This window comes from Protomyctophum parallelum, assembly GCF_964188405.1.
Source record: "Protomyctophum parallelum genome assembly, chromosome: 8".
In the NCBI taxonomy this organism is placed as follows: Eukaryota; Metazoa; Chordata; class Actinopteri; order Myctophiformes; family Myctophidae; genus Protomyctophum; species Protomyctophum parallelum.
The window spans coordinates 52,697,074-52,720,200 of record NC_139703.1 but is presented as its reverse complement, the minus strand read 5'-3'; the positions used below and the strand labels follow the sequence as shown (position 1 = coordinate 52,720,200).

Genomic DNA, 23,127 nt, shown 5'->3' with positions numbered 1-23,127 from the left:
GTCTGACAGATGTAAATGAGAGAGAGAGAGAGAGATATGAACAGTATATAATTGCAAAACATGGTTACAGTCACTAGCAGGCAACTTATGTTCAGTGAGCTATTTTCTTTTATACTAATATTTTGTTTGTTGTTTCATTTTTCCAAAATAGCAGACCTGCAAGCGTGTGGCGCGCACTATGAGCTTGTAGATCGGCTATTTTAGCTAAAGTATAATTGATGCTTAAAACACCAAAAGGGGTCCAGAATGGGTTAAATGAGCATTTGTATAGCAACACAAATTGACATTAATATGACATTAGTTAAGTATTGAATTAAAGCTGCAATGGATACACTGTAGGCCATTCAGAAAAAGTTACATCCAACCAACTATGTTCAGAGAAACAGCAGAGACAGTTTTTAAATGAGATGGACATGTATATGATAGAAAACATTAAAAGCATCCTTATAAGCCCTATAACCTTAACCCAATTTGCTATTGTACATGGTCATTACAGGTCAATCCACTTGGACTCAAGGTGTCTCATCAGCCGTGGACGGTGTCCTGTTGAGAGACGCAGAAACATCACATGATTCAAGATTACAACATTGACAGTCCAGGTTTGTGCATCAGCAGATGTTTTATTTTATCATGCAAGTAAGGACATGTTAGCATGGCCAAAACAATCACCGGTAGAAGGTACTTTCAGTTTTCTGAAACGGGGTTCAAGTCCCTGCAGTGATAGAAGGCTTAATGCAGCATGTCCTGCTTGTATGTTTATTACATGAAATGTTATCATAAGACATACAACAGCAATACAACAACATCATTTGTGTGATATTGAAATGCAATTTTAATTGTCAATCGTCTGAGGACAGGTGTGGGACGTTGCAGTACAGCAATGAAGTGGGGTCTGACAGATGTGTAGGGCATGAGAGAGAGAGAGAGAGAGAGAGAGATATGAACAGTATATAATTGCAAAACATGGTTACAGTCACTAGCAGGCAACTAGTTTTATACTAATATTTTGTTTGTTGTTTCATTTTTCAAAAATAGCAGACCTACAAGCTCGTAGCGCGCCACTCGGTGGCGCGCGCTATGAGCTTGTAGATCTGCTATTTTTCAATAGCCTGGGTAACCGGCCTGGGTACCAGATTCTAAAAATGTCTTTTACATCCTGACAGTTTTCTGAAAAAGCTATTTTTCTTCCATTTTTCAAAAATAGCAGACCTGCAAGCGCGTAGCGCGACACTCAGCCTTTTACTGGGGACCCCCTGGGAATCCCCCAAGGGCCCCCGGGGGTCCACGAACGCTTATTTGAGAAGCACTGCGATGCATTCTAAGCATTCATGCACAGCTATCTTTTATAAATGTCATTTTCAATGTGAAAAGACTGTAGTTCACTCGGTGGCGCGCTACGCGCTTGTTGATCTTCTATTTTTCAATAGTAGCTGCGTTACCTACGTTTACTGGGGACCCCCTGGGAATCCCCCAAGGGCCCCCGGGGGTCCACGAACGCTTAATTGAGAAGCACTGCGATGCATTCTAAGCATTCATGCACAGCTATCTTTTATAAATGTCATTTTCAATGTGAAAAGACTGTAGTTCACTCGGTGGCGCGCTACGCGCTTGTTGATCTTCTATTTTTCAATAGTAGCTGCGTTACCTACGTTTACTGGGGACCCCCTGGGAATCCCCCAAGGGCCCCCGGGGGTCCACGAACGCTTAATTGAGAAGCACTGGGATGCATTCTAACCATCCATGCACAGTTATCTTTTAGAAATGTCATTTTCAATGTGAAAACAGTCGACTGTAGTTCACTGCTGTCTATATACTTCAAACCACTATAGCTGCGTTACCTACGTTTACTGGGGACCCCCTGGGAATCCGCCAAGGGCCCCCGGGGGTCCACGGACGCTTTTTTGAGAAGCACTGGGATGCATTCTAAGCATTCATGCACAGTTATCTTTTAGAAATGCCATTTTCAATGTGAAAAGACTGTAGTTCACTCGGTGGCGCGCGCTATGATGCTTTAGCTATTTTTCAATAGCTAAAGCATAACATGATGCTGACACCGAAATGGGTGCCCGCCCAGAATGGGTTAAGTACATCTTAAAAGTATTTCTATATTGTAGTGGGTTAAATGAGCATTTGTATAGCAACACAAATTGACATTAATATGACATTACCCGACGTCAAGTATTGAATTAAAGCTGCAATGAATACACAGGCCATTCAGAAAAAGTTACATCCAACCGACTATGTTCAGAGAAACATCAGAGACAGTTTTTAAATGACATGGACATGTATATGATAGAAAACATTAAAAGCATCTTGTTTCACACTGGTGAAATAGTGAATTTCAAATTTAATGTAATTCCCATTCAATAATATTAAGTCCAGTCACTGATAACTAAACTCAATCTCATTTATTTATTTTGTACAAAATGAGACAACGTTTTCCATAGAAACTGTACAATTCAGTAAACATAACATGCCAAGACAAAAGTTTTTAATAGAATAATAAACCAGGGATTAAATCCACTATACTTGTATACACAAATCATCATTTATATAACTCTCCAACTAAATATTTCTCCATTATCTCCCTCCCTTGTCGTCACATGGTGAGAAAACCCACAGCGATGGGACCGTTCTGTTCTGACACACACACACACACACACACACACACACACACACACACACACACACAGACACACACACACACACACACACACACACACACACGTACATCCATGATGGGTCGCGGGGAAGAATCTTCAACTGAACTTTTCATGCAGTTCACGGTTCGACTGCCATGGATAGACATCAACTGGTCTCTGGATTCACCAGTTCCTCCAGAGTTCTGCCATGGATAGACATCAACTGGTCTCTGGATTCACCAGTTCCTCCAGAGTTCTCACAGGTGAATGTAGTGAAGGGGAGCTGAAGACAATGAAATGGCTCCATCCGGGTAGAATCAATGAACAGCACCTGAAGGCGTCGGGCCATTCGTGGCTCAGGCCGCTGGGGTTACTCCATTTCGGTGAAGCGGGCAAACATGGCTTTGCGGACAGCGTCTTTGTACGTGTCTGAGGCGGCGAGGCTGTAATTGCTGCCTTTGGTTCCCAGACCAGATCCCTTGGTCCTCATCTGTGCCTGGGGGATCAAAGAAGAACATATTGACAATCCTTTTTATTCCCACTTTCACATGTTGACAACACGAGTCAGAACATTTTAAACACGCATGTCTAAGTGGACCAATGATCTATGAACCACTTTAACCCTGGCGTTCTGTGCATGTCATTAGGGCTGTGATGATATGAGGAACTCAACATACAATGTCTGTAACTGAATAAGAAAGAAATACCTTTTCAGGGGGGGAGTTACAGTGCGGAGCTCAATAATTACATTCCAGCATAAACGACTGGCTTGTAATATGAATTAGGTTATGGTTTTACCCAGATGCCAAAGGTGAAAACATTAGAATGATGGATTTAATAACAACGTCTATTCCTTTTAAACGCCAGTGGCTGTTTGGTACGATTATATTACTGCACCATATTCCATTCATTTCTATTATCCTACCTTAAATATCACAATCCAAAGCACATGCATAACATGAACTACTCTTTATGAAGCACAGAGCAATGCTTTGAAGCAGGCATATGGAAAAAGGAGCTGCAAGGAAATGTACAGTAGACTCTAAGGATTGTAATAATCTCATCTTTCTCTTCAAATAGTGCAGCATGTTTGAAAGTTCTCTCTGACTGAGATAGGATGATCAGTACCTCGAGGGGAATCCATGAATACCAACAAAGTCGCCCTTTATCCCATTCTGACCGGACACCCAAGAAAGGAGGGCAAGTTGGATTCTGCGCGACGGTACCCGTTACCCAATCCATAACACAGACATCACCTGCTTGTTGTAATATAAGATATATATATATTTGATGACATAACAGATACTTTATATTTGATGACATAATAGATACTTTATATTTGATGACATAATAGATACTTGATGTCGCCAGAGGAAGTAGGTCAATATATCAATCACAGTATCATTTCTTTGTCCCTTGTAAGAATAGCAACAGCTCAAAACACGTTGCATCGTGACGAGTTGTAATCTAATCGTTTCCTTTAGGCAATGTGTTCTATATGTTGTCCTGTTTATGCTTTTGTTTTTTGTGTTAGTATTTTTGCATTTTTTTGTTATTGATTTTTACAGCACTTTGGTTCAACAATGTTGTTAAACTGTTTGTGCTCTATAAACAAAGGGTATTGGATTTATTGGTGATTCATTGCTTACCTCAATAGGTGGTATTATTATTATTATTACCTCAATAGGTGCAGTAATGCCTTGTTGGTTACGGCCCAGACCTTTGCCCTCCTTCCAGCCCATTGCCTGCAACATCTTGTTTCCGATGTTGTCGCTGTTAAGGCCGTCTTTGGTCGGCTGTTCATAGTTGCTGCAGGGTCACACAGGAAGGGCACAATTATTAGACCATTGAAAAAAAGACAACTGCAAATAATTCCAGACAAAGTCATTGAAACAAACAAATCAATACACCAGAGAAACTTACACAACTGGTACTGAAACAAATCAATACACCAGAGAAACTTACACAACTGGTACTGAAACAAATCAATACACCAGAGAAACTTACACAACTGGTACTGAAACAAATCAATACACCAGAGAAACTTACACAACTGGTACTGAAACAAATCAATACACCAGAGAAACTTACACAACTGGTACCGGTGCTGCTGAAAAGGTCTTCTTTTTAGGCGCGGGAGGTTCAGGTATGCCGTATTTCTCTCTCCTCTCTGCAGCCCTGTCTCTGTATTTCATCTACTCACAAGAGAGTGAACACTTTAATGTCCTGCTTAGGTCATTTCACATCACTGTAATAAGAGACAGTTAACAGTATTTCTATTGATCATGGCAAACCTCAGTTTCTTTTCTCTCTAGCTCCTCCAGCTCGGCCTCGCTGAGCCTGGACCTGCGCAGTACCTCCATGTTTTGCTGGAATGGAGAAAGGGCAAGTTAGGACAGACGCAGCAATAACCTGTGAGCAACACTGCCCTCTAGAGCTCATTGGGTTATGTGCACAGTCAAATCAGTGTTCATTTCAAAAGGTATTTCACACATTCTGACCTGAGATCAGATTCATACGAGGTTTCCACTGGACACACACTGGTCTGATTAACCCATTCTGACCTGAGATCAGATTCTAAAAATGTCAGTCGTTCTTCGATTTTTCAAAAATAGCAGACCTACAAGCTCGTAGCGCGCCACTCGGTGGCGCGCTATGAGCTTGTAGATCTGCTATTTTTCAATAGCTAAAGCATAACATGATGCCAATACCAAAATGGGTTCCCACCCAAAATGGTGGAGTGTACAAAAACAAATGGACCCTTCAATCTTTATGATAATACTGATAATGTCAATGTTACCGTGTCCAAGTACTTTACCTTATGCAGGTCTGAGAGCTGCTGGTGACGTAATAAAGCCTCTTTGTTGGGGAACTGTCTTCTACACAACAAACAGGCCATCTTCTTCCAGTCCGTCATCTTATCCTGGAAGTCGTCACTGGCGCTCTCCGATTCCGTTGCTCCCTCCTCTGGGTCACTGTCACCGCTGTACGCCGCCACAAGACCACACTGAGCAGCAGCATGCAAAAGGACAGGGCGACACGCTCAGTATAGGACATGGTTTCTCAACGTCAGGTCAGGGAACCAGGGAACTATCCTGGAACTCACCTATGCTTTTTATGGCATAAGCCCATCACACACCGGGTGCGACGCGGCGACGCCTGGAAAATACAACGGTGGCGTATCGGAGCGTCAGGCGAGGCGTGGACGCCGCCGGTGTGCGATAGGTTCATTGGAAATAACGGAGGCGGCTGTTTTGACGCGCGGCGTTGGCAGACGGTGTGTGTGGGGCTTTACCACCAGGGAACAAACATGGACTCCTTTACGGGTTTTCGGCAAATCCAAGACTGTGCAAATGGAAACGCATGGACCATTTCGCATGATGCGCTCAAGAGTTATATATTAAGCAAGACTGTTGACTCACATGGCATTTCCAATGCTTCTGCCACACACAGTCTGTACAACACAAGTGTTGAACAGCTAAAGAAACTACAGTGGACACCCACCTCCTTCCTCCACTTCTGTTTCATCTTTTATTTTAACTGACAAACAGATGACAACTTCCGCTCAGTTTCAGGGGGTGCGCATGTAGTTACAGACCATGTAGTTACAGACCATGTAGTTACAGACCATGTAGTTACAGACCATGTAGTTACAGACCATGTAGTTACAGACCATGTAGTTACAGACCATGTAGTTACAGACCATGTACCGTAATTTCCGGACTATAAGCCGCAACTGAATATAAGCCGCACCAGCCAAATTTAGGGAAAATCCCATATACAAGCCGCACCGGACTATAAGCCGCAGCTACGTTAGCTCAGAGCCTGAGATGGCTCTGCGTTAGCTGTAAAAATCCATAGATTAACCGCACCGTTGTATAAGCCGCAGGGTTCAAATCATGGGTAAAAAGCCGCGGCTTATAGTCCGGAAATTACGGTAGTTACAGACCATGTAGTTACAGACCATGTAGCATTCAGAGATTATTACAGAATCTGTGGCCTAATGCATATCAAAGGGAAACATGGAAAGGGTTGAGAATCACTGGTATAAACACACAGAACACTCTCAGTTGTAATTGCATAATGCAGCAGCACTGTCAGTGTGCTGACAAAGACCAGGCCAAGAGAAGCGCACGTTACATTACTGAAGTCCCTGCATTGGTTTTCCTGCTAGCACCAGAATCCTTTTTTTAATATCCTTTTAAAAATCAATGGAAATACACCCGACGACCCGATAACATTAGGTTATGTGCCCACCCGGCCCACCCTTATATCGTCTGACACTGGTCTCTTAACAAGCTAGGCAAATGATAGGCTTGTGAAACAGTAAACGGCACAGGTCACGTTTACAGCATTCTACATGCTGACTAATGCTTTGGCAGTTACATGTGGAGCCACATCGCCCTCTAGTGGTCCTTATTGTGTTTGCTTGTTCTTCCTGTCATATCGCTGATGTCTTTATCACGGTTACAATGCTGCCACAATGTCAGAGGAGACAAACCAAAATACATGTACTCTACCTGAACACAAGACGTATCGCTAAAGACCATATGGACAAGGCCAGCTTGATCATAACTAAGATAATATGGAACAACGGCTTGTTCTCTTTTCCCCCCCAAAAAATACCAAGTTCTCACCTTGGATGAATTTGCAGAAGTAGTCGGCGGCTCTTCTTCAGAACATTTGAGCGTCTCTGGCATGAGTCTTTCAAGGGCTGCTGCTTGCTGCAAAACAATCAATGAGTCCATCTCTGTCTGAAATGACTGAAGAACAGTTTATTGATAAACTATGAACAGGTCTCAGTATATTCATGAATACCTTCTTTTCAAAGAGTGTTGTGAAGCCAGCGTCGGCGGCCGCTGCCTCTTTCTTCTCCTCTTGACTAACGGGCTGGAAGCTACTCCTGAAGCTCTCCTTCTGCTTGTTCAGACCCTTGGCCCATCGCTCCATGTCTTTAGCGATCTGAAGGAAACTAATCATCAATGCTCAATACGGCCTTCTGGAACGGCTCACACGCTCTCTCACCCCAAACAAAAGACTTTTACAATACATTTATATCTATTATTGATTTCATGTCATGGTCTCCGTTTCGCTGTACCTGCTGGGCAGTTTTGCTCTTGGGTTTCTCTTTCTTATCCTTGCCATCTTTAGTGTCTCTGCCCGTTGGTGCGGCCGTTGCTGCGTTGTCACTCCCAGTGCCAGCAGCGTCGGCCGGGACATACGTCTGCTTCTCGCTGTCCCAGTACAGATACTGCTGAGTCTGGGGGTTGTAGTAGTACTGAAAGGTAATAAAATGCACTGTGTTCATTCAAACTCGTCTTCACCAATAATGCTTTGTAATGTAGTGTGAAAAGTATGGTGTACTGCATCAGGGGATCTCAGTCACTGTAGACGGCTGCCACATTGTGTGTGTGTGTGTGTGTGTGTGTGTGTGTGATAGGAACGTTTTGTTGCGTTGTTAAATGTCTGAAACTACAACATATGAACGGTGATGATGATTGTGTGTCTCTGATTGATGAAGCCATCAAAGCTGCACTTCAGATCCAAACCTGTGGGATACTACCAAGCAAGGCTCAGTTCTCTCAGCGGTCAACACATTGGTGAGACAAGCAGATAAATATGGATACTTTTAACCCATTCTGACCTCAGATCAGATTCATACGAGGTTTCCACTGGACACACGCTGGTCTGACGAACACATTCTGACCTGAGATCAGATTCATACGAGGTTTCCACTGGACACACACTGGTCTGACGAACCCATTCTCACCTGAGATCAGATTCTAAAAGTGTCTTCGATTCTTCAAAAATAGCAGACCTACAAGCTCGTATCGCGCCACTCGGTGGCGCGATATGAGCTTGTAGATCTGCTATTTTTCAATAGCTAAAGCACGACACGATGCCGACACCAAAATGGGTGCCCGGTCAGAATGGGTTAAAGGCCTCATATCAAAGGTGTTCCCAAATAAAATGCATAACATTTAATATGCAATACAATGTTGGGCATCCTAGCTTTCTCTCTCTCTCAGCTAAGGAGGGCCTAGCCTGAAGAGCTCTTGTGTACATGTTGATGTTGGGCTGTGTCTTACATGTGAGGTGGAGTCATAGTACATGTTGATGCTGGGCTGTGTCTTACATGTGAGGTGGAGTCATAGTACATGTTGATGCTGGGCTGTGTCTTACATGCGAGGTGGAGTCATAGTACATGTTGATGCTGGGCTGTGTCTTACATGTGAGGTGGAGTCATAGTACATGTTGATGCTGGGCTGTGTCTTACATGTGAGGTGGAGTCATAGTACATGTTGATGCTGGGCTGTGTCTTACATGTGAGGTGGAGTCATAGTACATGTTGATGCTGGGCTGTGTCTTACATGTGAGGTGGAGTCATAGTACATGTTGATGCTGGGCTGTGTCTTACATGTGAGGTGGAGTCATAGTACATGTTGATGCTGGGCTGTGTCTTACATGTGAGGTGGAGTCATAGTACATGTTGATGCTGGGCTGTGTCTTACATGTGAGGTGGAGTCATAGTACATGTTGATGCTGGGCTGTGTCTTACATGTGAGGTGGAGTCATAGTACATGTTGATGCTGGGCTGTGTCTTACATGCGAGGTGGAGTCATAGTACATGTTGATGCTGGGCTGTGTCTTACATGTGAGGTGGAGTCATAGTACATGTTGATGCTGGGCTGTGTCTTACATGTGAGGTGGAGTCATAGTACATGTTGATGCTGGGCTGTGTCTTACATGTGAGGTGGAGTCATAGTACATGTTGATGCTGGGCTGTGTCTTACATGTGAGGTGGAGTCATAGTAGAAGCCGGTCTGGGGGTCGTAGTAGTAACCAGAGGACTCGTCATACTGATAGGTGGACGTATCAGGTACAGCTGTCCATCATTCAACAAAAAACAACATGTCAGGCATTATTGGACAAAAAAGTTAAAAAAAAAAATGAAACGTCACATCAAAACTATTGACTACATTCACACAGCAGCCATTTTGCTCTCACGTCCTATTTGCACATTGGGAAAGAAATGCTACCCCCGGCTGGGTGGCACTTGACTTAAGTGCAAAACGGCAGCCATGTGAATATGGTGGACGGTCCACTCCATTCATTTGTGGAGATTAACAACGCTACGCCAAAGAAAGAATTGAGAGAAGGCACAGTGACATCATCAGAACATGTCTTAAGGCACACATACCAGTCTGAGCCAACGATGCCAACGTGAAGGTAGCTGTGGAGAACAGGGAAGGCATGCTGAGCGTCCCTTCACGCTGCTGGGACACAATGATGGGATACTTTGATTATGTGGAAACTTAAAGCACATTTTAGTCTGAAACTGTTAACCATTGTCTAAAATATGTAATGTCTAAATGGTGCCAAGGCCAATGCATGTGTTACCTGGACAGCAGGCTGGCCCATGATGTGGCTTTGGTAGACTGGGACTGGAGTCACACCTGGGGCTGCTGAGAGAAGGAGAGAGACCTAATAATAGAACACATGCTCCACATACGCTGCTGAGGAACACCTTTACAAATGGTCTCCGTTTCTGAAAAGCCAATCATGTCGTTGCTGTTGGGCATACCTCTCCATATTTCAATGTTTTTGTTTTCCTAAATTAATGCCCTACTTTTTCATACAAGAGTCTCACACAAATGTAGAGAAAATAGCACAAGCTCACAACGCATTGCAATTGTGAACTTGCAGATGGCCTGTTTTCACTCATTTAAAATAATAAAAAAAATTAACGGTTTTCTACACCCGACAGCAACGGTGTCTGGCCAGTAATAGGCACAATAACAGTTATAATACAGTATAAACAGTAATAATAATAACAGTAATAGGCACAATAACTATAACCTTAAATGATCATCATGTGAGCGTCCACACCCATGTTGTGGCTACAGCTGCAGTGGACAGTGCCATTCACGTATGTTTTCACAACAATATCCTTATAGTTGTGGTGCTCCATGTGTGACTGCTAGTTGTTGTGTCTCTTACCTCCCAGGATCCCGTTGCCCTGGGAAGCATCTGCTACCATCCCTGGCTGATGATAGGCCTGGTACTCCTGACAACAACATATATGTTTGTTTTAACATGATTTGTCCAAACAAGGTCAAATTGTCAATATATTCTTTTCTGTGAAAAAAGGCAAACATTTAGCAGAAACAGAGATTTGGTGTAGAAGGAAAGAAAGGAGGGGAACTAGTATAGACCCCTGAGGCCAAGTATAAGTTTAAGTGTTTAAGGTTTTAGTTTGATCCACTTACCGGTGACCAGGGAGAATAGCCTTCCTGGAGGTAACTGTACTCTGACTGCTGTGTCTCTGCACCATGCTGTGGCTATAGGGGGGGAAATGACACACTCAGATGGGAGACAAATCACTGTTGTTTCTCAAATCTGATCCTTAGAACAGATATACTGATATTTGTGGTGTAGAAATGGAACCGTTGTACACTCGTAGGGCTGTCACCATTACAATTTTAATTTGCAGCAAATGTGTATTTGTGTTGCATTTTAGGCATCATAAGCACAAATTGCACAGGGTAGATATGACAAATAACTTAATATACAAATAAATCACAACTTTTTCTCTTTCCAAAATGTCTGATATTTGTTTTAAAGGTTTAACCCATTCTGACCTGAGATCAGATTCATACGAGTTTTCCACTGGACACACACTGGTCTGATCAACCCATTCTGACCTGAGATCAGATTCTAAAAATGTCAGTCGTTCTTTGATTTTTCAAAAAATAGCAGACCTACAAGCTCGTATCGCGCCACTCGGTGGCGCGCTATGAGCTCGTAGATCTGCATAACTTGTAGCTTGTAGATCTGCATAACATGATGCCAACACCAAAATGGGTGCCCGGTCAGAATGGGTTAACACATGTCCATACTTTCTATGGATATTTTTCACCATGTAAATGACAATTAGGCAAAAATAATGGCGATTATCTCAAATAATTGCGATTAGGCAATCATGTAATAATTGTCACAGGCCAGGCCTATACACTGGAGGAGTTACAGACACATTTGGTTCCTATTCCTAACTAGTCTTGCGTTGTCAGACTGTTGCCTCTCACAGTTTTCAAATGCTTCCGTCATACAGTCTGGAGTGTGATGGAATTTATACTAACACAAAACTACTTCAACTAAAATATAAGGTGAGGACAAGATGAGACGAGGCGTTCAGTTCAATTTGACAGAGATCTCTAGAGCACAGCCATCTTCCAGCATGTGGGATGACTGAACTCCAGAACAATACATGTGTCCATTTGATACAGTCTGACTCAAAGGAGGAGTAACTGTTGGTCACATGACCATACAGCTAGCCTCTATATCAGACAATGGGACAAATCTAATTCAAATAACAAGTGGTCCAAGTCAAGTAACCTCGGATGGGGTTGAATAAACTGTGACGAATAAACATGACCATACAAAGACAGAGGCTGGGCTGATCCAGGAACAGTCTCACCGATACTTTGGTCATAACAAAAGCCTATTGATGTGCGTAAACCGTTGATTAACCCATTCTGACCTGAGATCAGATTCAAAAAATGTCTATTACATCCTGACAGTTTCATTATTAACCCCATTCTGACCTGAGATCAGATTCTAAAAGTGTCTTCGAGTTTTCAAAAATAGCAGACCTACAAGCTCGTATCGCGCCACTCGGTGGCGCGATACGAGCTTGTAGGTCTGCTATTTTTAAATGGCTAAAGCACGACGCGATGCCAACACCAAAATGGGTTCCCGTTCAGAATGGGTTAAGTCGAGAGAGGCCTAGTACTCAGTGTAGACCACACCGACTTAGACTAGACATCAGGATATGCCGTTTTAACAATTAGTGGTGTACTGTGAAAGCACAATTTCATATTTCCCATTACAGGAGCAATGGAAGCTCTATCCCGAGTAAGCGATAAAGTGGAAGTGGAGCCTCTTCCCCACTTCCGTTTCGTCTTTACAGTCATTTATCCCAATATAAATATAAATCATCTAACCATATATAGCTCGCTGCTTAGCAGAAATGGAAATGAAAAATAACCTCCTGTTTTTGTGTAAAGGAAGTAGAGGTCGCACAGCTCATAGTCACGATGCAAAAGAAAAACGTTTTATCGAAAAACATTCTGCCTTCTTCAGGATATGAATATATTCTTGTGAACGGAAATGAGAAACAGATGACTCAGATTTCGGGTGTAGGTGTCGTTTCAGACCCTATAGAGCATTCGGAGATTGTAGTTGTACGCGAGTCTAATTCCTAACGATCACTGGTGTAGCTAGGGACCCCGTTAACCTCTTTTGGTGTTACAGATTATGCATGGTAGTTTGGTTGGAGAAAGTAAGGCCTGTACTAGTGCACCTGACTGGAGGACCACTGGGCTGCAGCGATGGCTGTGCTGGCCACCGAGAAGGCACTGACTCGATTACCGTCAGGTAGCAAGAGGTCCCTGAAAGAATCAAAGAGAAGATATAGGATATGTAAAGTTATTTACATACCGTTTAAAAATGTTCCAACTGAAATGTATGGCAGCGTCCACACCACAACAACAATGACAACCATAGTCATGGACATATGTTTGGATCACATTCAGCGTAGAAGAATTGAAAGCCATTCGAAATCCATCCGACACGCGGGACGCGATCTGTTCACTGTCGGTTTTGTTATTAATGTAGTAGATGCTAACGCTAGCTGTGGGCTATTAAACTGTCATTACCTCTGGTAGGGCACAACTACCCGACCTCCTTATGATTAATAATAAGACAGATTATCCATACATCCTATTGCATACGTCTTTCAGCACTCCGTCCACCTCTCTGTGTGAGCTCCGACACAGCTGGACTGCACAGCACCTTTATTGATGGTTTACAGAACCAATCGTACATCAGCGTGTATGCTCACATCATTTCAGTTATAGCGCTGAATGTGAATGGTGCTTAACCCATTTAGGCCTGAAAAGAATGTCTTCTAAATCCTGACAGCTTTCTGAAATACCTCATGTTTCTAGGCCTATATCACTCAATATTTCATGTCAAGGACCCCAAAAATGATCTGTAATTGGCCTCCGACCCCCATCTGAAAATATGTAGTTACAGGGACCTCCCCAGAAGCAAAGATTTGAGTTAAAAACGTTTGTTCTGAAAAAAGAATATTCCAAATTTGAGGCACACGATCTATCAAAAATAGCAGACCTACAAGCTCGTAGCGCGCCACCGAGTGGCGCGCTACGAGCTTGTAGATCTGCTATTTTTGAATAGCTAAATTATAACAATGTTTAAAACACCAAAAGGGGTTCCCGCCCCAAAATGGGTTAATTCTAGCCATTACTAGATAATGCCCCCTAGCTTCAACACATTTTGTGTATAGGCTACTGTATATGTTTATGCAGTGCATACTTGGATTTCATTGTATATTTTTAAATGTCATTCACTACAAGGGCAGCTGCAGCCAAGTAGGTAAGGAGACCTCCTGGGGAATGGGAAGGTCACCGGATCATCCGTCATACATCACAAACCAAACAGAGACCTGATTCACCCTACACTCCGTCATACATCACCCTACACTCCGTCATACATCACAAACCAAACAGAGACCTGATTCACCCTACACTCCGTCATACATCACCCTACACTCCGTCATACATCACAAACCAAACAGAGGAAAAAAGCACGCACTTCCTGGCACTCTTGGCGAAGTCCACAGCGATGGTTTTCCCGTCCAGCTTCAGTGGAGGCTGTAGTCCCTGCAGAATGGTGAGCAACTGGGACGCCTCCTGGTTCAAAGACAGAGGGACAATTCTTCTTATAGACATCTCACATTTAACCCCTTCTGACCTGAGATCAGATTCTAAAAAATGTCTTCTACATCCTGACAGTTTTCTGAAAAAGCCATGTTTCTACGTCAGTGGTTCTTCAATTTAAAAAAAATAGCAGACATACAAGCTCGTAGCGCGGCGGCACGCTATGAGCTTGTAGATCTGCTATTTTTCGATAGCTAAAGCATGACATAATGGGTTAAGAACATAAAGATATGTATTGTATGCGTATATAATAGAACATCATTGTACCAGAGGGGAGGAAAGCTGCACAAAGGCAAAGCCTCTGTTCTGGCCCGTCTGCTTGTCCTTGATGAGGCGGACGTTGTTAGCGGACAGGTTAGCATACGGCGCCAGGACGGCCATGACGGCCTCCACTGCGGTCAGGGCAGCGATGTTCCTCAAGATGATCGCTACAGAGAACCAACATTAATGTGTATATTCACATGATTACAGTAACCTTTATCCATCGTTACGTGAAGTCTAATACAGTAAATGAGTTCCTTACTGTCACCATAGAAGTCTAGACTGGTCTGGCCTTCTGCTGGTCCAGTGGCAACGCTGGCCTCACACTCTGTTGAAGAGAAGGACAGAAAGGAAACAGGGACGTTATTAGAACTCGCCAAACGGAGTGGAATTAAACCGGGAGAAAAGGGACTACGCTGTCAAAACCCAAGTCAACTCTAATTTAGCATTTGACCCGGTCCATCTTGGATGTGATCTATTGTGTTATTTCCATTATTGTTCTGCCTTTAGGCAACAAAAGAAAATGTGTTTGTAGTTCTTAGATATGACAGGTTAGTATTTATGGGCCTCTACAGCTTGTGGCAACAGGGAATTGCGAGCTGCATTTCAGCACTGCAGCCACAGGCTGTCCGGGTGGCTGCAGTTAGAGGCCTCTGGCTTTGATGAACTACTTACCAGCTTTGGCCGCTCCACACCTGAAGCACTTCAGCCTCCTCCGGAAATTGTACAGGCCACACTGCAAGTAACCGTTCAGATCATGTTTTTTATTGATTACACAGCTACTAAGGCCCTGAACAGTGCTGCCTTAGATTACCATACTTACCTGTGACAAAACCTTAACCTTTACCGCTTTGTGCCCGCTTACATTGCCCATTTGTAGGGTTTAAAAAAAAAAAATCTACTCGACAGTATAGGGATGCACAATATTGAAATGTTGGCCTATATCTTATTGACTGATTCATTGCATGGTCAAGCCAACAGATGGCGATATTGCAATACAAGATTCCAGTAGGGTTTCTGTTACACATGCTATACAGCAACTGTGATTCTGAGTGCATATGCAGAGAACACATGGTGAATTCTTATTCTGATTATTAGGCTTACTAATCAATAAACCTAAGGTTGTAAAGTCTTAAAGCCGCTATAAGCGATAATGTCTAAATTGTAATGACCTTTTTGTTCATATTCAGACAGCCAGCAACGGGTAAAACGCTCCCAAAACAAGACTGAGTCTCTGCCACACATCTAGACACATCTTTTCCACCGGGTTTGTTCCACCAATGACAAAGCTTTGTTTGTTCCACCAATGACAAAGCTTTGAGGAATATCTTTGAATGCAGATTGTGACCAATGACAAAGCTTTGAGGAATATCTTTGAATGCAGATTGTGACCAATGACAAAGCTTTGAGGAATATCTTTGAATGCAGATTGTGACCAATGACAAAGCTTTGAGGAATATCTTTGAATGCAGATTGTGACCAATGACAAAGCTTTGAGGAATATCTTTGAATGCAGATTGTGACCAATGACAAAGCTTTGAGGAATATCTTTGAATGCAGATTGTGACCAATGACAAAGCTTTGAGGAATATCTTTGAATGCAGATTGTGTCACAGAGACAACATCTTTTGGGAGCGTTTTACTCATTGCTGGCTGGCTGAACAAAGAAAACCTCATTACAATCTGGACATATTGCCAATAGCAGCTTTAACATTCATTCTTTTACTTAATATTGATTTTATAACTAGTTTGCTTTTACAGTATTTGTTCTACAGGCAGAATCTTTGGAAAGCTTCCCAAGACAACACTGATTGAATCTACAGCCTTCAGTCATCACAAAAGGCTTTTTTAACCCATTCTGACCTGAGATCAGATTCTAAAAATGTCTATTACATCCTGACAGTTTCATTATTAACCCATTCTGACCTGAGATCAGATTCTAAAAGTGTCTTTGATTTTTCAAAAATAGCAGATCTACAAGCTCGTATCGCGCCACTCGGTGGCGCGATATGAGCTTGTTGATCTGCTATTTTTCAATAGCTAAAGCATAACATGATGCCAACACCAAAATGGGTGCCCGGTCAGAATGGGTTAAAGTTTTTCATTCAACTAAATTACAACATAAAATATTGGCTAAAGATATGTGGATTATATTGCAGATATCGCACTTTTAAGTAAACATTGGTCAATACTGATGAGATACATTATTAATTGTGCATCCCTAGGACATTGTACAGAGATAATAAAGGCCTGCCATTTGAGGGGCTTTGTTGGGGATACGGTGGGCAGAACGTTAACTTACAGTGTTGCAGAGCCAGTCTTCATATTTGTTCCGGGGGTGACTGTACAGCATGTCCACACTTTGGCCACTGATGATCAGCCGTTTCTGCAAGAGGACGACAACAATGACTCAACACTTCCATGGCTGGAGTGGATCTCACCAATAGAGCAAGCAGTGTTGGAAGGGAGAGAAGGGGGACAGGGACCCTCCCGACAGGTGCTTGATGTGTGTGTGAGCATGATGGCTTTTCTTAATGTGTTTGGGACCAGAGTGCCCAGACTGAGCTGGAGCAGTGTGTGTATAAATGTCACCCTGATAAGACCATTTGGACTGCTTTCTCTAAAGTCACATTTCCACTGCACGGTACCAGCTCGACTCCACTCCACTCTACTCGCTTTGCTTCCCACTGCAGATAGGAGAGTGCCAAGTGAGGTATGTAGTGTAGCGTCCCAGACAAACTGCTACCATTTTAGGAATGAGGTAGGCCTGGCCGTGCAATTGTTCATTTATGATTCGTTGACATTCATTCATCCGTTTACTATAAGTTTGTCGACAGTATTTGGGAGCATTCATGAAGGGAGAGTCCTTTGACTCTCATCTATCAGTAGTCTGCAGTGTATTCATGTCAACCTTTGGAGGTACTTTCACCTCATAGAAAACCCCAAGAGACGAGTGGAGTCCAGTCCAGTGGAGCCAGTACCATACAGTGGGAAAGAGACAAAACCAGGGATTGAATTCCCACAGCCAATATCAAGGGGGAAAAGATGTCCCATTCACAGTATTATTTATAGACAAAAAACCCCAACAAAACATAAAGAAAACCAGCTCCTGACAGTTGGACTTAAACTGAATACAAGTTCCACTCTAAAACGTTAACTGGTCATTCTTTTTAAGGGCCACATTTGGAAGGTTGTAAAATAAAAGATGTTCCTGGCCTGTGTTACTGCATGGTTTAACTGGGTAACTAAACTGACAGCAGCAAGGCTGTGCATATAACTGTACAATCTACTAAACATATCTTATATCTCTCAGGATTAGTTTTTTTTTATATATATTCTTTTTCTTTTTGTAAACAGAGATGTCATCTGTATAACCTCCACACTCCCTTGATACTTTTTCTTTTTCTTTGGTTTCATTTTGTGTTATCGTTCCAGATCCCCAAGACCAAAAACTAGACTTGGCGATTATGAAGCAACCTGATTGGTCTCCATCCATCGGGTAGCATCTTGCAAGTGATAAAAGTCCACGAAGGCGAAACCACGGCTTATACCTAGGGACAGCATTCAGATATAGACGGGAGGCGTGTTAGTCAGAGTCCATGGGCAATATTATGCAAACTGTCACAAACTGCTTCACCACCCAGGCCCGGTTTAGTAAAACGGGCCATTTAGGAGTTTTACCACAGCAACAAAGAAAAGAAAAGATTTTTTTTTTTACTTTCTCCAAATAGAAATATCCCTGCTCCTCTCACTTACCACATTTAAATGTTACATTTCTTATGTTTTCTTTAAGCCATTCGTATCATGAAAAGTAATTCTCAGTTGCTATGGCAAAACGGGTCTGAAAACGGAAGCAGATTGGCCCTATGGTCAAAGACTGGGGGAAGGAATGGCCCTATGGCACACATGGTTCTCACCTGTCTTCTTCTTCATCAGCCTGACATCCACTGGCTGGGGGCCTTCAAGCTGCTCCATGGCAGCTCGAATCTAAAACACAAGACAAACATTCAAAGTTAAATCAAATAAAATAAACAAGTAGTTTCTCAAACCAGACAATGAATCCACAATCTTTGAATGTTACTTAAGAGTCTACAGCTCCTGAAAGCCGTGCGCACATTAAGCTTTAACATATTATCTTTGACCTTTCCATTATGCTAGGTTCATTGTGCAACTGGTATCACAGTTGCCTCTATTATTTACCTTGTTGTTCACGCGTAACTTTGCATATTCTGATTATCCGCAATCGTTTTAGTCGCTCTGCTAAACGCATTAAGCCCCATTGCCCCCACCAGCAGGGGCAGCGGCTGTCCACCTCTGAACAGCGCTCAGTGGGTTAATGGAGACCCAATTGGTCTCCGCTTCAACTTCCAACTCTTTCCCCCCTAAACCCCTCTGGGGTTTAACCCATTTTGGGCGGGAACCCCTTTTGGTGTTGGCATCATGTTATGCTTTAGCTATTGAAAAATAGCAGATCTACAAGCTCGTATCGCGCCACCGAGTGGCGCGATACGAGCTTGCTATTTTTGAAAAATCGACTGACATAGAAACATAGCTTTTTCAGAAAACTGTCAGGATGTAGAAGAACATTTTTAGAATCTGATCTCAGGTCAGAATGGATTAGTGATGTAGAAAGCCTTACATGGTCCTCTGTGGCGTGAAGTGACAGACCCCAGAGCATGATGGTCTTGCTCTTCTTGTCGTCCCCTTGCTCTCTCCTGTAATCTTGCTCGGGGAAGTCTCCGTCAGAGTGATAACCATCTTCTGATCGATCGCTGTTCCGCCGTTTCCTCCCTCGTGGCTGTGGGCAGTGGGCACGGGGCAATTAATCAACATGTAATCAAAACAAAGCTACACTTGACGACACTGGGCCTGTCACAATTACATAATGGCATATTGAAGATAATAGACTCTTTCAAACATACATTTAAAACAGATCCACAAGCTCATGACGATGCTGTGTCTCATTATTAAGTATCATTATTAAATATCTCAGTAACTTGTTATTTGCCATCTCTGCACAGTTTTGTCTCCATCTCTGCAAATTTAATTTGTATTTATATGTTCAATGTCAAAAACACACAAAATAAATCATTAATCGCAATTACTTGGATGACAATTAATCATCAAGTTAAATGTCATGTTGCTGACAGGCTTAACCCATTTTGGTGTTGGCATCATGTCGTGCTTTAGCTATTGAAAAATAGCAGACCTACAAGCTCATATCGCGCCACCGAGTGGTGCGATATGAGCTTGTAGGTCTGCTATTTTTTTTTAATTGAAGACACTTTTAGAATCTGATCTCAGGTCAGAATGGGGTTAATAATGAAACTGTCAGGATGTAATAGACATGTTTAGAATCTGATCTCAGGTCAGAATGGCTTAATGATTAGTGATATTATTCCCAGTGACATTACCTCCGGACTGTCTCGGCTGCTGCGGCGTTCTCCTTCGTGGCGGTCACTCCGCCTGTCCTGTCGGTCCTCTCCGGAGCGCCGTGAGTCGTGACTGCGTTCCTGGTCGCGTCGCTCGCGCCTCTCCGAGTCATCATGTGACTGCTCAGACGAGGAGCCATACCTGCCAGTGCGTTCAGTGCGGCCAAGCCTGTTTACAACAAAACAGCACTTAGGTCACCGAGGCCACATTTCTCATTAACAAGATATAGGAAGGTAAAGGTAAAACAGAACAAAGCTGTACCACCGAGGTAAATCATATCTACTCGTCACAGTGCATCTCAACAATACAATTTAATAGAATGCATTTATTATTTATTTTTGTCTGAAAATGTAGTAAGACATCTTTAGAGTAAAGTGTAAACATTGTCTCCAGTCGTGTATCCAGTCTCGGTTTGTTTTAACCTCCTTTGATGAATTGAACAATGTGGACCCTGTTGTAAACAAGTGTAATGCTTAATTGGGTCGTCCACTCACAGTTAACAGTCTTTGTATTGAGTTTGTGCTTAAAATGTACTGTAAATCCTACAAACTGTTAATAAATATTTCAATCAATCAATCTCACTTTACTACTAAGAACAGGCTAAACAGGATGAGGCCTCAAGGCTGGAGCGCACGCACGCACACACAAACACACGCACGCATACACACGACCAAATGTCTCTAAAACATGATGTCACCGAAGACTAAATGATCCTAGGCTACCTCGCACTTGTTTAACAACAAACCAGTTAAGAATGGGGTGAAAACATTGCAAATTATGCACACTTGATCCTGCAAAGTTATGGGCTACTAATTTGCCCCAGTATTTTTTATTTATGTATTATTATTATTATTATTATTATTATTATTATTATTATGTATTATTATTATTATTATTATGTACGGTAATAAGTTATATTAAGACATAACTGACGACGTAGTTAAAAACTATTATTGACATAGCCTATCATGAAACAAAATGGCACTGTATTGGCAACAATGTAGCACTCTCTCTCAAAGTCACTCACCGCTTATCAGCGCCCATTTCTTCTTACTGGAAGATTAGCCGAAAAAACAGAAACCTTTTTAGAAAGAAACAATGTATATTCATCAAATACCACCCCGCCTCCTCAACCCTCACACACTGTAAAAACGCAACAGATAAATTACACAAAAATGTCCAATGGAGGGTCTCATTCCCAGTAAATACATCCTATCAAAACGACATAATAAAGCAAATTATTACGCACTGAGAAACTGTAACTCTGCTTAACATGCATTAAAAACTCACCGCTCTGGTTTAGTTATTTGTAAAAACAGTACTGTGTTGTGTAGATGTTATCTGTTTAATAGCATTTCATATTCCACACAAACAAACAACGCGACAACTGGAGCTTCTTCGTCCCAAGATGCATTGCATTGGAAGTGTGGCGAGGTGCATGATGGGTAATTCAACTCATCCGGTGGAATATTTGGTAACACATGTCGGCCATCTTACCTGAGTACATTGTTTATTTTAATTTATGTCACGTGATTATACAGTGTTTCTCGTCTTTATTGTTATTGTATTTTAGAACTTTTTTGAACTGTTACAAACATAATGCTTGCAACAGCAGTTATGGGTGGGCCATGATAATGATTCTGCCCTCATGTAGGGCTATGGACCAGTTATGGGTGGGCCATGATAATGATTCTGCCCTCATTTAGGGCTATGGACCAGTTATGGGTGGGCCATGATAATGATTCTGCCCTCATTTAGGGCTATGGACCAGTTATGGGTGGGCCATGATAATGATTCTGCCCTCATTTAGGGCTATGGACCAGTTATGGGTGGGCCATGATAATGATTCTGCCCTCATTTAGGGCTATGGACCAGTTATGGGTGGGCCATGATAATGATTCTGCCCTCATTTAGGGCTATGGACCAGTTATGGGTGGGCCATGATAATGATTCTGCCCTCATTAGGGCTATGGACCAGTTATGGGTGGGCCCCCATGATAATGATTCTGCCCTCATTAGGGCTATGGACCAGTTATGGGTGGGCCATGATAATGATTCTGCCCTCATTTAGGGCTATGGACCAGTTATGGGTGGGCCATGATAATGATTCTGCCCTCACTTAGGGCTATGGACCAGTTATGGGTGGGCCATGATAATGATTCTGCCCTCATTTAGGGCTATGGACCAGTTATGGGTGGGCCATGATAATGATTCTGCCCTCATTTAGGGCTATGGACCAGTTATGGGTGGGCCATGATAATGATTCTGCCCTCACTTAGGGCTATGGACCAGTTATGGGTGGGCCATGATAATGATTCTGCCCTCATTTAGGGCTATGGACCAGTTATGGGTGGGCCATGATAATGATTCTGCCCTCATTTAGGGCTATGGACCAGTTATGGGTGGGCCATGATAATGATTCTGCCCTCATTTAGGGCTATGGACCAGTTATGGGTGGGCCATGATAATGATTCTGCCCTCACTTAGGGCTATGGACCAGTTATGGGTGGGCCATGATAATGATTCTGCCCTCATTTAGGGCTATGGACCAGTTATGGGTGGGCCATGATAATGATTCTGCCCTCATTTAGGGCTATGGACCAGTTATGGGTGGGCCATGATAATGATTCTGCCCTCATTTAGGGCTATGGACCAGAGCTAGGCCAATACAATAATACGTTAAACTTTCCCCAGACCAGTGGTTGGAGGAAATGGAGAATGGAACTTGCACTCACATGATGACGGAACACATTTTAATGACGTTTTCAGCCTGGGCTTGTTCAAAGGTTCAAACTCAGTCTTGGTCTTTGTTCTTGCACACAAATTAAACCCATACCTTTCCAGCGATTCCCAACCTGTGGGCCGTGAAGATATTGCAAGTCCCCAAAATAATTTGCAATTTTCATTGTGATACAGATAAAAAAGGTAACTCAAAGTACACCTATAGGCACTACGTTAGATTCAGATCAAAGTTGGAACACAATTGATGT

At 42.7% G+C, this 23,127-nt stretch overlaps 1 protein-coding gene across 3 annotated transcripts; it reads right to left on the bottom strand.

Annotated features, from left to right (window-relative positions):
• Nucleotides 1-2,836: 2,836 nt before the first annotated feature.
• Nucleotides 2,837-21,545, bottom strand: LOC310863427 (RNA-binding protein 5-like). 3 transcript variants are annotated; one of them, XM_083771747.1, is made up of 25 exons: nt 21,428-21,545; nt 21,165-21,218; nt 20,119-20,305; nt 19,344-19,502; nt 18,622-18,691; nt 18,182-18,255; nt 17,007-17,090; nt 15,380-15,440; nt 14,967-15,032; nt 14,711-14,871; nt 14,319-14,416; nt 13,006-13,093; nt 10,913-10,984; nt 10,644-10,710; nt 10,044-10,108; nt 9,844-9,919; nt 9,437-9,528; nt 7,741-7,920; nt 7,461-7,604; nt 7,280-7,366; nt 5,461-5,649; nt 4,937-5,011; nt 4,734-4,837; nt 4,322-4,451; nt 2,837-3,138 (listed from the first exon to the last, which is right to left on the bottom strand). In XM_083771747.1, exons 2-25 carry the CDS (start codon nt 21,179-21,181, stop codon nt 3,013-3,015), a joined length of 2,472 nt encoding a protein of 823 aa, XP_083627873.1. In that variant the 5' UTR covers nt 21,182-21,218; nt 21,428-21,545; the 3' UTR covers nt 2,837-3,012. The 3 variants fall into 3 exon arrangements, with proteins under 3 accessions (XP_083627873.1, XP_083627875.1, XP_083627874.1); XM_083771749.1 differs by having other exon boundaries at nt 9,844-9,916; XM_083771748.1 differs by having other exon boundaries at nt 21,165-21,190; nt 21,428-21,534.
• Nucleotides 21,546-23,127: the final 1,582 nt, after the last annotated feature.

Coding starts and splice junctions, on each gene's coding strand:
- LOC310863427 (XM_083771747.1), bottom strand. Junction 17,091..18,181: donor GATGGATGGAGACCAATCAG/GTTGCTTCATAA, acceptor GTCCTCTTGCAG/AAACGGCTGATCATCAGTGG. Junction 14,872..14,966: donor TCTAGACTTCTATGGTGACA/GTAAGGAACTCA, acceptor GGTTCTCTGTAG/CGATCATCTTGAGGAACATC.